Below are 14,873 nucleotides of genomic sequence, written 5' to 3' on the forward strand. Positions count from 1 at the left end.
TCAAACATCATTTTATATGGCTGTAATTCAGGAACTCCAAGACACTTATATAGACATATAAATATTGAGATTAATGGAGAAAAAATTCCAGTTGTAAATGAAGTGAAAATATTAGGATTGACTTTACATTGTAACCTTTGTTTTGAGACACACAATAAATAAAATAAATGAAATAGAATAAATGAAATATAGGTTATATGCGTCTCAGAAATCTGTACAGATTCAAAAATGTCTTAAAGAGTAAAACTAAATATTATCTCTGCAATAGCCTTATTCTTTCCTTACTCGACTACGGTAATATCGTATATTCTAATTCTATAACATCTGAGCTTTCTAGGTCTATACAAAAATTACAAAATAGCTGCGTAAGATTTTCTTATGGCACTACCTATCGGGAGCATATCACACCTTATTTAAACATAAATTCTATTTTAAATATGAAAGGAGAGGAAAATTACACTTATATGCCTTTATATATAAAATAATAAAATTGGGTCAACCCCTTATTTAAGTAAGTTATTTAGTACTCTTTCGCATTTAATCTTATAGAGAGACGTGAGATGGCGCTGATAGAGCATACCCACAAACCACTGGCCGTGAATTTTTTACTAAATTTATCAGTTTGTGGTAATAAATATAAGGGTTCTACATGTTCTGTGAATGACTAATGTTGAGCAGCAGTGAGTGCAATTACAGTTTGCCCTAATAGTGCGATAATAACATAGAAAAAGCAATTTAAAGTAAAAGTAATAAACGTCCTAAACTGACATCTGTCAAGATGGTGTTCAAGAAGGCGGAACTGGATCAACTAAGGTGTTTAATTACAGAAATATTAAACGAGAAGCTTAGCGACGATTTTCTAAAGACTATCTCGCGAACGGTCGTTGAAACTGTTTGAGATATGTTTAATGACAAATTTAAAGAAATTAAGGAAAATATTTCTACCCTTAATGACGAAGTCTCCAAAATAAAAAAAGAAAACAATCGCCTGCGTAAGGCACTCGATGACCAGGAACAGTTTTCTCGCAATAAAAACATCGGAATATTTGGACTTCAGTACACAGAAGGCGAAAATATTTCAAGCAAGTTTCTAATTTCTTTACCAAAAAAATGAATATAAACATTGCTCCATCCGACATAAAAAAATTCCTACCGAGTTTTTGCCAAATATCGATCGCGAGAGGATCAGCCGCCGGCAGTACTAGTCTCATTTCGCGATATTAACAAACGGCTGCAAATCTTAAAACAGCGAAAATGTTTAAAAAACTCGGGAGTTGTAGTGAAAGAAGATTTAACTAAGGCAAAACTGACACTTCTGAGTGCGGCAGTTTCTTAGTTTGGGGACAAAAGTGCATGGTGTCATTTTGGAGTTGTGTATGTGAAGGCTGGTGGTGAAGTACATAGGGCTGATGACGAAGGAGACCTAATGACAATAAGTGAACAATGCAAGTAGGTGACTTTTATATTTTATTCATATATTATATCTTTTTTTTTATTTTTATGTTTTTTTTTTCTATTGGGTTCATTCGCAGAAGTAGTTAATACCTGAGTTTTGTAAATTTTTATTGATAATGGTAGCATTGCGTATTATGCTTAGCTGATAGCAGTTAAGTAAGCTGATATAAATTAACCATAAGCAGGGTTTTATTAAGTAAATAAGTTTTATTATTCTACCTTCGTTTGTTATTTAAAAAAAAATCACCTATTGATTTATCTGTCATTGCTCTATTACTAAACCCTTAGGATTTTTTTCTCATTTTGTAATGTTAGCAAATAACAAAATTTTTATTCTTTTTTTCTGTTACCACAAACTTATTTTTGTATTTAACTAAATAAACATAAATTTAATGTTTTATATAAAAGCCTTAATTAAAATAACTACAATTGTGAAAAATATAAATTCGGCTAGAGATTATTTGGATATTGTTTAGTTTAATGTGATTGGTCAGTGTTTGGTTTTGATGCACTTAAGTAGGCTTAACGTTTACTACACTACAGTGGTTTTAGATTATTTTTTTCTCCTAAGAGGCTTTCCTTTGTTTTAATATTATATATCCCATCCGATCCTTTTCTTACCACCCTCTTATAACTTATATTATAATTTGTTGATTTTATGTTGTGTGCTCATGTTAATGTCAGATCACTTCTTAATAACTTTGATATTCTTAAGAATCATGTGGCGGGCCAGGACTACGGTGTTACTGGCATAACGGAGAGCTGGTTTCAGGGCATTGACGATCAGGCTACTTTCATTGAAAACTACAACTTTGAAAGGCAAGATCGACACACTAGAGGTGGTGGGGTTGGTTTATATATCCACAACACATTAAATTACTCAATTATATACCGCGAGTGTGCTGATGCAATTGAGCATTTATGGGTTAAAGTAAAGATTGAGAATGAAATAATTATAGTTGGAGTTATTTATAGGCCGCCAAGGGGAAATTAGAGTGAATTTTTGTCAATGTTTGAGGACACTTTAATAAATCTTAACACATTATGGGATAAAATTTTGTGTTTTGGGGACTTTAACGTAGATATGCTTAAGTTGGAGTCGAGTAGGGTTGATGACTTAAATGGGATTCTTAATAATTCTTGGATTACTGATAATATAAAAATAATGAAGCAACACAGAAATCGGGCTTTAATGCGCTTTCGAAAAACAAGAAATTTGGAACATTGGAACTATTATAAGCAGATAAGAAATTTTACCACCACGGCGGTGGTGGTAATGTAACGTAATGAAAAAAAGGCTTATTTAAATAATAAATTTCAAAACTGCACTACTCGAGACAAATGGAAGGAGCTTTATAAACTGAATATAATAAATTACAAATCTAGACAAATTCTCGAACATCTAAAAAAAGTCGATGAACTTTACGACTGGTTCTGTCATTTAACTTCTAATATTACTCCTCCGACAAACGAAACCTTCAATTTCTATAAATCTAATCAGAAGTTTCCACCATTATTTTCTTTTACACCAGTGGATGAAAATTTAGTATCAAATTTAATTATTAAACTTAAATCTAAGGCGTTTGGGCCTGATAATTTAAACACAACATTAATAATTCTTTTTTGTCCATTTATAATACCATTTATTACCCATATTATAAATAGTTGTTTGTTAAACTCGTACTTTCCAAAATCTTGGAAATCTGCTTTTATTTTGCCACTTCCTAAAAAAAATAATCCCTTAAATTATGGCGAACTTAGATCAATTTCAATTTTACCAGCCCTTTCAAAAATCGATAGATATTCGAAAGGGATTTAGCTGTGTTACCGCTCTTACTGACGTCACTGATGAGGTTGTCGCCAGTTTGGACAGGGGTGATGCAATGATTTTAATACTGCTTGATTACTCTAAAGCATTTGATATGCTAAATCACGAACTTTTGATTAATATTTTACATTATTTCGGTTTTAATACTACAGCTACTAAATTAATTTTATCTTTTTTAAGTAATAGAATACAACGAGTTTTAATTGGAGAAGATAAGTCTAGGGTGGCAATAGTAAGGTCTGGCGTCCCACAGGGTAGCATTCTGGGTCCTTTGTTGTATAGCATTTTTACGTCGGCTTTTATGGATAAATTGCAATTCTGTAAATACGATCTCTACGCCGACGACACACAATTATATTTGTCGTTTAATGCTAGTAATATCGAAAGAGCTAATTTTTGTTTGAATGCTGACCTTGCTCTAGTAAATAGAGTCTCGACAGATCATTCTCTTAAATTGAATCCAGCCAAGAGCGTGGCAATGTTATTTTGTGGTGATAATAGCAGAAGGGCGGTTTTGGATCATGTCCAGCTAATTCTTAATGGAGGACTTATCCCTTTTCATATCTCAACTAAAACTCTAGGCCTAATCATAGACGTCAAGCTAAAGTTCACAGATCACATTACAAGTGGTCTTAAGAAAGGATTTTCAATGCTAAAAAAACTTTACAAGCATAGATCTTATTTTTCAAAAGAAACAAAAAAAATTTTATGCGACTCATTAATTCTATCCCATTTTAATTATGCAGATACAGTATATCGCAAAGCAGTTCCTTTTACCAAAAATTGTACATTTTTTTTTCCTCATTTGCCGAATAGTGGTAATTAAACTTTCAATATTTTGATCATAATTTTTAAGAAACAGGGCGCGTTGTTCTAGCCTGTAATGCTCCATGTTTGCTAATTCTCAGCTGTCGACTTTCCATCTGTCACTGTCAATAAACTATATTATAAATTTCTAAATAAATATAGACTTTCCTACTATTAAATTGAAATTTAAGCTAAGCACCTAAAACAATCAAGAACTTTCTTCTTGCCAGTTTTTTTGACTTGTAACCCATATTATAGAATACTGATAAGCCTTTACTTTAATGATTTTTTTTTAACAAAAGGTATTTTAGTGTTTAGTACTTGCTCAAATTCGCAAAACTTTAAATTACCAATCTTTTATTTTTAGACTAGCAATCTCAAAGTTCTGATTTAATTTAAAATATAATAGGTCTAAAACGTAAAATGACCTATATATGATTTGTTTGTAGTAAAGTATAGATATGTGGTCCAACACCACAAAAAACAAAATTTTCGTCTTCCTGTATGAATACGGTGTTTAAAGCTATGTTTCCACTCGAGTTGTGTCCGGCAGGGGTTAAGACCCCGAGACTCACGTCACTTCCGTTTCTCACGAGATTTTTATCGCCACCTTACCACATTAAATGATAATTACGGCCGCAACGAAACGCAAAAAGGTCGGTTCTTTAATATTAGGCCAGTCAGCATTTAGTATAAGCATTTAGGCATATTTTACCAACAATATATGAGTTATTATTATAAAGAAAACAAAAATCATACATTGGAAAAACCATGTCAAATATCTCGGTTTAAGTTCTGAAATTGCTTGCTTAATTTTCAGGACTAACTCACCGTATCAATAGCATTTTTAACTTTCAGTCGGTTTATGGTTGGCCTATATTTATAAACTATATAATATATAGTGTATAGTATATAGAATTTTGCCTTTCTTGGTATAATATCCCAGAGTGCTATGGCTAGAGAAGTAGGACTTAAATTAAATGGTAGCTCTATCGGAGTATTGTCGTTCCTATAGCATCCTAATAAACAAGCCAGTTTCTAAAAACTGTGCAGTTTTGGTCTAGAAAGTTATTGAGAAACTGCGCTCCACACCACACAACCATAATAAGAAATATAATAGAACATATTAGGTCTTGTATGTAAAGCCATAGCATCTGTTTATTGCTCTACAAACATAACACTTTTAAGTATGATTTTTTTATTATTTACTTTAGGTTAAAGTTAGTATTAGTAACGTGCTATATTTTGCCGCTCTTAAAAACTAGGTTTGGAAAAGTCTTATATTATTATAAAAAAATGATATGTATAAAAATCGCTGCTAACCAATATTTTATGCTTAGTTAAGAGTTCGTTAAGATTTCGTGGTATAAAAATAAGCGTATTTTTTTCAAAATGTTTTACTTAATTACTATACAAATACATATACTTGATTTTGTACATATAAATCCTGAGTTGGTTAAAATAAGTAAGGGTAAATCAGTATTTTTTTTTAAATTTTGCAAAGTAAGCGATTTTCATATTATAGAGCTAAACAGGGTCTGAGACAAAACAGTCCACCCTGAAAATCTTGAAAATATTTTTAGCCAACAATGGTTTTACACATCATTTCGAATGATTTACCCTTTTATCCCAATGATTACCATTAAAAGCACGTGCTGCTGCTCTAGCCTAGCAGACGTATTTTGTTAATAATAAAGACCCACCGACTCAGTTCTTTCTTGCAGCGAATAAACCATTGTTATCGATACTATCAACATCACCAGGACTATATTAAATAAATACTTCGTGCTACTGTTGTTATTACGCACTTCAAAAAAACATCAATACCAAAATAAAAATAACTAAACCAACAAAAGCGTCGAAATATGCAGGTATTTACCGCATATTTTTACGTTTTTATCAAAATAACTTGAATTTTCGGAATGCATTTTTTTTCTTGATTAGATATCAAGAAATAACATCTGGATAATTAAAAAAAAAGAACATTTATCCAGGCAACAAAATTGCAAGATTTAAACTTTTGAAGAATCTCAGCTACGTTTATTCATATTTCTTGAGAACGACTTAAAAAAAATAATAAAATTAAGGCTATGTAGAGATTAAAATTACCTTTACTTCATGGTATCACTCGATCCCTATTACCATTTAAAAAAATTGACAGGGGGCTCTGAAGGGTGAGGGAATGACGCCAGAGGAATGCAATTTCTGTCAATAAATATCCTCCTCAATATTTAATTTGACGTGTACGGCCGTTTTTGGCTAAACAATTTATTTTTTAAGATAGAACAGTTTAGAACTTTTTTTAATCTGAAAATCCTTGTGTTGTAAAGTGATATTTGCAAAACTATATATACAAATAGTGATAATTTTATTTTGTAAAGCAATTTAATTACAATCAACATCCTGATGCTAACAATACCTAATATAATAAAAAATATATTTAAATTTAATAAAGGAACAGGGAGGCAATTAATATTGGCTCTGACTACCTTTTTGAAATTAATTTAAAGACAAGCTAAAAATTCTAATTGTAGTTTTCACAGATAAATAATTAAATCAAGATCAACCTCAGCGTAAGGTCTCTTTCTTGGCTAATTATATAATATTATTTGCTGGGAAGTAGAATGATTGAAGTTTTTACTTATAGTCTTATCATTTAATGAAAGGCAGTAGATATGGTTCAAAAATTTTAGATTCTCGAAACTCTCGATGAGGTAGACACCATCCTTCTGAATTTCTAAAAAATTTAAGAATTTCCGTTGGACAGATTTAAATATGAAAGATGTTTCTATCTATTATGATCATAATACTAGTATAATGGATCAGAATAAAGTAGCTGATGAAACTAATAAAACCATATGTTAATGGCTTAAACAAGGTTCTGTTACTAAGATTCGTTTTAGAAGGCTCTCTTTGAAGGAACTTGCTTGTTAACTCACTCCGTATAATTTAATGATCTATTATAAGTACTATAAACATTTCATGCCGAAAGGCATTACACTCACTTATCCTAGATATCTTATATATGAAAAGGATTAAGCTCTCCCCATAGAGCTTGTTAAGTAAAGTATTTCTTTTTATTACAATAACTTTTTAAAGCTAAGTAGCTCAAATTTGTAGAAAATATTATAATTGGCTCAGAAATTAGAATACATCAGAGTTTCCGATAAACTTTCAGATGATACGTGATATGTAAGCAGTACTAATTTTTGCAATAATTCGTAAATGTTCTCATTTAGTTGCATTCCGTTAATGTTTTTAATGAAATTTCTCGGAATCACTCCTGTTGCTATTGCTCCAGTTCTTCCTACAATGATAGGAATAGTCTGCGAATCTATATTTTTTTGAAAGAGCGTTAAATTTTCTTAAAAATGGAGCTTTGTTTTTTAAAGTTAAGCTACGTGTTGTAATTGTAAATCCTCCCAACTACTTACATAGTTGCACCATGCTGCCTAACAAGAAATTTAAATGGAGATACTTACCTAGACTTATTGGAGAGCACCGTCAACCCCGGAATATTGGAAAACCAAGTTTATCATAAAAAAATCTGATATCTCAGCAAGACCGAGCTTTTTCAAGCGAGATTGGTTAAATGGATATTTTGATATAATATAATCTCTTTCAAAAGTTTAATTTAAATATTTACTAATAATAAAATTGTGAATAACTTTTAAAAGAGTGGTCTTATGGAAAAATATTAAAAGACCTTTTTTGTAGAGCATTAAATTCTGTTCAAGAGTCTATATAGTAGTTATTTGTTCGTAAGTCACGAAATTCCAAAATCACAAACGTAAATCTAAAAGAACAAACCTATGTTAAAAGCTCGATTATTCGGAAATAGTTCGTCTGGTAATAATTTTCAAAGAAAGGTTTGTTGTAGGGAATTTAATTTTCTATAAATATATATGCAGATACATTTTTAACCTTGATTGTTTGGGAGCTTTGACGCAAAACTGAAGGCACAAATAAAAAATCGAAATTTTAGATGATAGACCTCTTAATATTAATGGCTCAAACGTTAGTTTATATCAATATTTTTTGCGCTAATTTTATTTGAACAATATTTTCAATATATTAAAAAAAAACTAGGCTACCTTTTTGGCCTAGTCTAGTGTACACCTAAGAATGCTGTTTATAAAGCTGCCACTGACCTCACCCAATTAATTATATAAGTAGTACTAGAAAGTTCATAAATTCCAGAAAAGAATTCAACAGCAACACAAAAAATGCATTGGAATAAAAACGCCATTTTACCTGGTTAAAAAATGTGCTTTGAAGCTATGTCTACAATTTATTAAGAAAATTACAAAATAACAATATTCGATTTTTGGGTATTTTTAAGAAATTCCGAAAGATCAAATATACATGCCGCATATTATATAAAAAAATAAACTATACAGAGTGCTCCAAGTACTGCAGTGAATATTGAGATTACCCTAAAAGGAAGGAAGCTATTTCCTATTTCCTAAAAGGAAGGAAGGAAGGAAAGCTATTCTGCACCTAGTCTAGATGAAAGTAACTACTTCTGGTTTAAAATTCCATTACTCCTGCATATTTTTAACTTTTAGTCATTGTTTAGATACGAATTTTTTTATTCTTTAATAATTAAACAGTGACATATTAGTGTGCATGCACGCATGCAAAAATAGTCTTCAAAGAAAAAAATATATAATCGCGAAAAATATTGGCAAGCCAACGATGATTTTTTAAATCAAACATCTACATATAGTTTTTTTTTAAATCGGTGAGCATTGGATACATAATTGATTATTTATGAAAAGAAAGTGGCGTTTGCGTCTCGTCATTCAAAACGTGAATTCCATCTTTGTTCCAAGTTGATAAAAAGAACTACACTCTAATAAAGATAAAAAACTGAAATTTAAATTTCAAGAATATAATATACTTACATTTTATAAGTACTTATAAAATAATCGTATGGCTTTTTTAGACGGGTTTTCAAGCGAACAGGAAACGGCTTTAACCTTTGACCGTGAAGAACGATCGATCGGAACGATTTTGAAATTTAATTAGCGGTTCGAAGGTCTGTGATGTCGGTGGAGACTCATTTGCGATTCAGGCCTTTCCATGCCCGTTGCTTTTCATGCTTTTATGAGGTCATTGTGTGCACCTCCTGCTTGCATATATTGCTTTCTGTTTATCGTATTTTATATTTAAATAAAAGTATGTAGCTGTCAATATATTATGTTTTAATTTAATAAATTATATGCGTGATAATCATTTTATAACTGTTATACAATATTTGATAATCTCGGCTATGAGCACTTGCTCTTTGCAGACAAAACAAAATATCACCATTAATTAAATATATCAGTAAAACACCCAATTCTGAGTAAACACGATAGTAAAAACGAACAGGTAATAGTAAATGGTTAAAATATGTCTAGCCTAACCCGAATCTTCTTGACTCAGTTTTTTCTCTTTTTGGGATTTTCACTAGGAAATTCGAGTTTTTACTGAATTTATATTTTGACACTAACTGAATAATATACCGAATATTTTGAACCGAATATATTGTTATTGTATCTTATCTTGTCTTGAAAGCAGGAAAAGTGGCCTACAAACATTACTATTAATAACGCCCGACCGGACTTCTACCTAAAATTTATTTTGAAATCATCTTGGATTGAATTTCTCTGGGATTGATTGATTGAAATATGGATATTATGTTAATTTGTTACCTCAAGTCTCATAAGAGGACTCATCCGTCTAAAGAATCTTTTTTAAAAAGTTTGGATTTTCCTCCATTGAACTTAAAAGCCACTTGCAAAATATTATTCTTTTTTCGGCATCACCGGGATCCAACTCCTAAGCCTGTAGGTGATGTCTGTGATCATCATGTAGCGCTCACAGTATTTTAGACCTAGATATCTGAAGATACTTATGTAATATTAATTATAAATTTGAAAAAATATATAGGTTCAATTACCTAATTAATTAAACTTTTTAGCAAATTACGTATTAAATTAGAAAAATATAGTCATATTTTGTTGTAAATTAAAGTAAGGACCCAGAAATAATTTTTGTTCAAAGTAAAATTGGTGCGAAGATATTTCTCTACGCATGCCACTGGTGGAAGTAAAATAATAATTCTTGGGCAAAAAGGTATATCTTTATTATCTAATCAAACGAGTAACATTGCATTTAAATATTTAAAGAAGTTTTGAAAATATAATCAAATTTAAATATTTTAATTAAAACTTTGACATCTTTGTAACGAAGAATTTTTTGAATTAAGTTTACAATACAAACTGATATTATTTTGAGATTTTCTATCTGCCATTAAAGTTCCCGCTTTTGAAACTGGCCATTACATACAGGGTATGTAAAAGTATGTGAAGTTTTTTGTTTTGATAGAATCTTCCTAATGATATCTATGTGACCTTTTGGTTTTAAAATTTGAAATGTTTAGGATTTGCGTTGAGTTTATAACCAGTTTTTCAAAATAATTAATTTCATGCGATGATTTTATTTGTTTTTTTTATATCTCTTTTAGAATCCTGAGGATGATTTCATAGAGATCAAAACGTCGACAAAATATATAATTGAGCGTCTGAAGTAGTTTTTTTTGACCTATCTCGTCCAAAAGCAAAAATTAAGCTTATTATTTTTATAGAATCTTGTATGCATGTCTTTGGACTATTACTGCCACACATAATTCTTTTAACCTCTAGAAGTATCTCATAATCTTTAACGAGTGATGACTTATTTTTGTTGTTGTTTTTTATCTGTCTAATGTTTTTTAGTGTGAACAAAATATTTATGGATCATAAAAAAATTTGGTTATACTTCTTAAAAAAATGTGGATATAACACCTACTTATTGTTCTTAATAAAAATCTCGTAGAGTAAAGTTTATATGGTCTTTCCATTTTTTTTAACCAAAAATTACTTAGTTTAACTTCGAAGAAAACTCTTTTTATGAACCAACTCTGTATCTTTTATATTAACACAGATGGTAATGTTATCATATCGCATTTGTACTGTTCATACACATGTCACAGCTCAAAGGCAAGGCACAACCCAAATAAAAAAGGCACATTCATTCCTTGAAATAATTTACAAAAAAAATGAACAAAAGTGCGGCGTAATGATCATCGGTTATCGGTAATTTGGGTGCGGTTTCGAAGGCACACTTTGACGAAGAAGCACGCGCTAGGCACGCCGCCGATGATGGGTCGCGGGCTGCATCTCAACGAACCCACAGAATACCCTGTCGGACTAACAAGTACCAACGATGCCATGGGTTGGGTTTATGACAAAGAAGACGAAAACGGTCGTTGAAGTTAAAACCTTACTTTATTTAGTATAATAATTCTTCATAAAGACATTCGTTGATTTAGAAGTCTTGAAATTAAACATTAATTTAAATATGCTGTATTAAAGTTTAATGGACCCCACATTCAATTTATTCCTTAAAAGTTAATATATTATGCATTAATATAGTTGAGAATAAAGTGTTATATTCACTCACATGTTAAACCGAAAAATTAAATATTTTGTTGCAAGCATACTATCTAGTATCTTGTGATCTAAATTGACAGCTGTACATTAAACCCCCTTTCTAGTACTACTAATTCTTCTTCAATGACTACTAGTACATGTCCGTCCCTTCAATAAAATGTCGCATAGCCATTAAAAACGTCCCTATTCCATTTAATTTTACGAAATTTTCATTTTTAATAATTAATTATTATTAATTTAATTTCATTTTCCATTTTATTTTTTAATCCACTAATCCTTTATTCACACGAGCTATTTGGTGGCGTAAAGTTTGGTAATATAGGAATAACACGTTGGGATGAAAATTGTCTTAATGTCACTTAATGCACTATTATACAGTTCATGAGTTGAAACAGTCTAAGTTTTTTGAAAAAAATTTTTTATTATTGAATTTTGTGTATTATTTTCGTATGTTTCCCTAAGAATATAAAGCTTATATATTAGTGCTTCAAGTTTTTTTAAATTTATAAGCTGACTGATCCTATTTTGTATTCTAATAAATTTTTATTCTATTGTTAAATATTTAATAGTATCAACTTGTTCAATGGACTTCTCTATATTATTGATTTTAATATCCTGGAAATTCGCCCGACCTGTATTTTTTGCAATGTATTTTGATTATTTGCTATTTAGAGATAGTTTGAAGGTGTCTAAAAAGTTTTTAATCAAGGCCAGTCCATGTTGGAATCATGTCTTTACTTCTTGCCAAGTATTCCCATAGAAGACCACAGAAGTACTTATTATCTGCATATGAAACTATCTTGCCATGTAACTCTATCTCATTTATACCATTCATATAGATATTAAACAGTGTAGGTCAGAGTACAGTGTCCTGTGGTATACCGGTTACAATCTTTGGCTCATTTACAGTTTTTTGCATTTTGGTATATTAAATATACCAGGACTTATAGGTCTATAGCTTTGCATGTGCTGCTTATTCTCTGTTTTATAAATGGGACTTACTGTGGATATCTATCTTGAACTGGTGCGGTACTTTGCCTGTTTGAAATATTAGGTTTATTATATACAACAAGGTTTCTAGTAGATATAAATGAAGAGTTTTTATAATTCTTGGTAATATTGCATCCACGTGGGGAGAAGTTATTTCTCAGGGAGCTAATATATTTTATTATATTATTTTTGTTTAAATGAAACAAAGGGAGTTTCTACTGTATTAGCCATTTTTAGGCCAGCATCAATGAAAAAACTATTAAAATTGTCAACCAAAGCTTTAGAATTTATGATCTGAGTATGGTTTTCTAGTTCGATAAGCTTGATATCATCCTTTTTTGAATTTTTCTTTCATTTACAGCATCATTGATAAAGTTATGTATATTTTTGATATTTTCACTATTTTGCTCAATCTTATTCTTGTAGTATTAATTTTTTGTTTTTATAATCAGTTTATTTGGTTTATTACGATAATTTTTAGATTCTGTAATTTTTTTGAAACTCGGATATTTACCTAAAGAATTTATTATTTTAGTCTTTAGTTGATACATTATTATTTTAGATGACTAAAATAATTTTAGTATTTTAGTCTCTATGGAAGTGATTATGGAAGTAATTAATCTATGGTTTGATCTTTTTTGACCTATTATTTACTGTCACCTCATAAAATTACTCATTGACCAAATTTGTAACATTATTCACCAGACTGCTGCTTCTGGGTCAGTATAATTCAGAGGCTTCTCCCATTTTGCTTTGGGAGCTAATTTTTGAAGATTTATTTTTTTGATGGGTTGATGCTTATTTTTATTAGTTACCTCTCCCTTTTTAGCATGATTTTTTACCCTCCTAATTTTTTAGTATGGGTAAGTGATTAGAGATGATTAATGAATCCTAATGATATATAAGGATCAACCTTAATTTGGTGCCCTTTAAGCTTAGTTTTGAGAAATACATGATCCAGGCGTGTGCGTTTCTGGTCTTGTTATATTGTATATAAAGCAAAAAAGCCATGGGTATTCATTATTGAAATATAGTCATTTATTATATGATCACTATTACTACTAAGTATTTATATTTATGTCTCCCAAAAATAAAGCATTATTAGTATGTTTTTTATGATTTAAATATTGGGTGAGATCCTTTAAGAAGTCTACAGGGTTTGAATTTGTTGAACGATACTTAGATAAAAGAATCCTTAGAAAGGACACTTTTTCAAATATGAAAACAAATTAGTAATACTTAATACTAGATAGGTTTTGTTTCATTGTATGTATTTTAAGATTTAATAGAGAACACTTAATTTAGATCCAAATTCCATCAAAAGCATTAAATTCACTATAATACAAAAGTAGGAATGTTACATAATGTAGCTGAGCTTAAATTTAGACGCTCTGTTAACAAAATAATAACACAACTCTCTAGATGGTATGATTGAAGAAAGAGAAATAACTTATCAATTTTAGATTGTATGCTCCATTATGTTAAGCAACTGTTTAATTAAATATTTTCTTTGTTTATGTTATTACTAATTCCCTCAGGCCCAATAGAAATACTTTTTTGTTCAATAGAAATATCATTGAGATCTTCTGCTTCCTTAAAATGTTAACGGTTTGAATAATATAAAAATATAAATATATATACAACTTAAATAGAAGAAAAATAGTTAACAGAAAAAGGCTAAAACTGCATGTTTGGTAGCTCCTCTTCAGAGAATAGTCTAACTAGTTTTTCATTTTCAGTCTTGCGCACAAAGAACACTCCCATTTTGAGTAAATACAGAGTGATACAACAATAATAGTTCAACAGACGAAAAACAATAAAAAACACAAAGTCACGGTGACTTTGTGTTTTTCGTCTGTTGTATACGTCGGTCTCTTTGTGAAAAATGGATGAGATTTTCTTATTTAAATAATAGTTCAGATTCATTTTTTGAAAAAGTGACAAAAAAAGTAAAAATTAAAAAATAATGATTTAAGGGAGATTATGACGGTGGATTATGAAGTGTTTTAATCCAAAGTGCCAGTATAACTGCCCAATTGTACAACAATTTAAAAATCAACACCAAGTCGATGCAACAACATCGACAAGTCCATTAAAAGTATATTTTGGAGTTAGTTCAAAAATTTCAAATGAGAGAATGAGAAGCAGCGTTAGTAAATATAAAAAGAAAAACTTAAGTTTAATTTTTTACAAAATCATATGGTACAAAAACATAACGAAGACTATTTTAGAAGGTAATTATAATTCTGTGAAATTATGACTGAACGAGCAATAAATGATTAGTACTTTCTTTTCAACATGTATTTTTCTGA

General features: G+C 30.1%; 1 protein-coding gene across 1 annotated transcript in view; it reads left to right on the plus strand.

Annotated features, from left to right (window-relative positions):
• Positions 1-1,335: 1,335 nt before the first annotated feature.
• The window catches only part of LOC126736460 (putative transcription factor SOX-15), a 302,005-nt gene continuing 288,467 nt past the window's right edge, over positions 1,336-14,873 (plus strand). The window contains exon 1 of the mRNA XM_050440827.1: positions 1,336-1,449. Within this exon, the coding sequence (XP_050296784.1) occupies positions 1,427-1,449 (23 nt within the window). The 5' untranslated portion in view covers positions 1,336-1,426. The remainder of the gene's footprint in view (positions 1,450-14,873) is intronic.

The sequence above is a fragment of the Anthonomus grandis genome, chromosome 5 (genome assembly GCF_022605725.1).
Source record: "Anthonomus grandis grandis chromosome 5, icAntGran1.3, whole genome shotgun sequence".
Taxonomy (NCBI): domain Eukaryota; kingdom Metazoa; phylum Arthropoda; class Insecta; order Coleoptera; family Curculionidae; genus Anthonomus; species Anthonomus grandis.